At 42.1% G+C, this 2213-nt stretch overlaps 1 protein-coding gene across 1 annotated transcript; it reads right to left on the reverse strand.

The window, feature by feature from the left end:
* Positions 1–219: 219 nt before the first annotated feature.
* On the reverse strand, positions 220–1914 carry LOC147548492 (uncharacterized). Its single transcript, XM_086665286.1, has one exon. The coding sequence runs from the start codon at positions 1174–1176 to the stop codon at positions 220–222; it is 957 nt and encodes a 318-aa protein (XP_086521412.1). The 5' UTR covers positions 1177–1914.
* Between the last annotated feature and the right edge of the window lie 299 nt (positions 1915–2213).

The following is a 2213-nucleotide window of genomic DNA, read 5'->3' on the forward strand; positions in this document are numbered from 1 at the left end:
AAAGTATACAAATTGAAAAACGCTCCTAACACATCAATAATAGAATAAGAATGAAGCATAAGCATGACCATATAAAAATGGCCACTCACGCGGGATCACTCGATTGCATCAAGCTATGCAACTAGCCTTTGAGTCTCTCGTGAGCACGAGAGCACGAGTTTTGTCTCGTTGAGGGTTTCCAGAGATGATACCCACAAACATCGACTCCGAGAGGTTTGACTATGAGAGGGGGGTCAACCTTGATGTACAAGATTGACCAACATGAGAAGGAGATTGATCCTGGTACACCGGATCAACCAATGGGGTAGTCTCAACCTCCGGGTCGTCAAGGTCCAAAAATGGCTTCAACCGTTGGCCATTCACTTTAAAAGAATTGCCATCTTTGGGATCCTCGATCTCAACGGTACCGTAAGGGAACACGGTCTTCACAATATATGGGCCAGTCCAACGAGACTTGAGTTTACCGGGAAATAAATGGAGCCTAGAGTTATAGAGAAGAACTTTGTCTAAAGGTTCAAACGTCTTCCTAAGAATTCGTTTATCATGAAAGGCCTTCATTCTACTCTTATAAATCTTAGCACTCGTGTAAGCCTCATTCCTAATCTCTTCAAGCTCATTAAGATCAAGCTTCCTCCTAGCACCTGCTTTGTCTAAGTCAAAGTTGAGCCGTTTTATGGCCCAATATGCCTTATGTTCCAACTCTACTGGTAGATGACATGCCTTGCCATACACAAGGCGGAAAGGGGACATTCCTAAAGGGGTCTTGAAAGCTGTTCTATATGCCCACAAAGCATCAACTAGTCTTAAGGACCAATCTTTGCGATTCGGGTTTACCGTCTTATGCAAAATACGCTTTATCTCCCTATTAGACACTTCCACTTGCCCGCTTGTCTGAGGGTGATAGGGGGTAGCCACTTTATGCGTTATTCCATATGTCCGCATCAAGCTTTCAAATGGTTTATTGCAAAAGTGACTACCTCCATCACTAATAATAGCCCTAGGGGTGCCAAATCGAGCAAAAATGTGTTCTTTCAAGAACTTTATGACCACCCTATGGCTATTATCCTTGCATGGGGCTGCTTCTATCCATTTAGATACATAATCAACTGCAACTAAGATATACACATAACCAAAAGAAGAAGGGAAAGGGCCCATAAAGTCAATCACCCCAAACATCAAATAACTCAACAATCAATATAGGGTTAAGGGGCATCATGTCTCTACGGGTCATGCATCCTACTCTTTGGCATCTATCACATGCTTTGCAAAATTGATATGCATCCTTAAAAATTGAAGGCCAATAGAAACCACATTGCAAGATCTTAAAGGCAGTCTTCTTACCAGAGAAGTGACCTCCACATGCCTCAGAATGACAAAAATTAAGTATACCTTTTTGTTCCCATTCTGGGACACATCGTCTGATAATCTGATCAGGGCAATACTTAAACAACAACGGGTCATCCCAAATGAAGTTTCGCACCTCGACAAAGAATTTCTTCTTGTCCTGAGCACTCCACTGAGAAGGCACATGTCCTACAGCAAAGTAGTTAGCAATATCTGCATACCAAGGACACTGTGAAGCTAAAGAGACCTCAAACAACTGCTCATCGGGAAATGTCTCGGTCACGGGTATAGCCTCTATAGTGCTATGGGTAACAAGCCTAGACAAATGATCAGCTACCACATTTTCAGACCCCTTCTTATCTTTTATCTCTAAATCGAACTCTTGCAAAAGAAGAATCCATCTAATCAATCGTGGCTTAGCATCTTTCTTGGATAAAAGATATTTCAGGGCTGCATGGTCTGTGTATACAACAACCTTAGATCCTACTAAGTATGACCTAAACTTGTCTAACGCGAAAACAACTGATAACAACTCTTTCTCCGTGGTGGAGTAGTTGAGTTGTGCCTCATTAAGAGTTTTACTCGCATGATAAATGACACATGGTAGCTTGTCTTTTCTTTGCCTAACACCGCACCAATGGCATAGTCGCTGGCATCACACATCACCTCGAATGGTATAGACCAATCGGGTGGCTGAATAATCGGTGCCGTGGTCAACAAGGTCTTAAGAGTATCAAAGGCCTTCATACATTCATCACCAAATACAAAATCTTTCTCTTTAGACAAAAGAGCACATAAAGGCCTAGATATCTTGCTAAAGTCCTTGATGAATCGTCTATAGAACCCTGCATGTCCTAGAAAAGACCTAA

The sequence above is a fragment of the Eschscholzia californica genome, unplaced genomic scaffold (assembly GCF_041429995.1).
Source record: "Eschscholzia californica isolate CP2 unplaced genomic scaffold, dmEscCali1.0.p SCAF_3, whole genome shotgun sequence".
NCBI lineage: Eukaryota > Viridiplantae > Streptophyta > Magnoliopsida > Ranunculales > Papaveraceae > Eschscholzia > Eschscholzia californica.

Excerpts from the sequence above, each read along its gene's own strand:
- LOC147548492 (XM_086665286.1), bottom strand. The coding sequence starts at position 1,176 with ATGTTTGGGGTGATTGACTTTATGGGCCCTTTCCCTTCTTCTTTTGGT.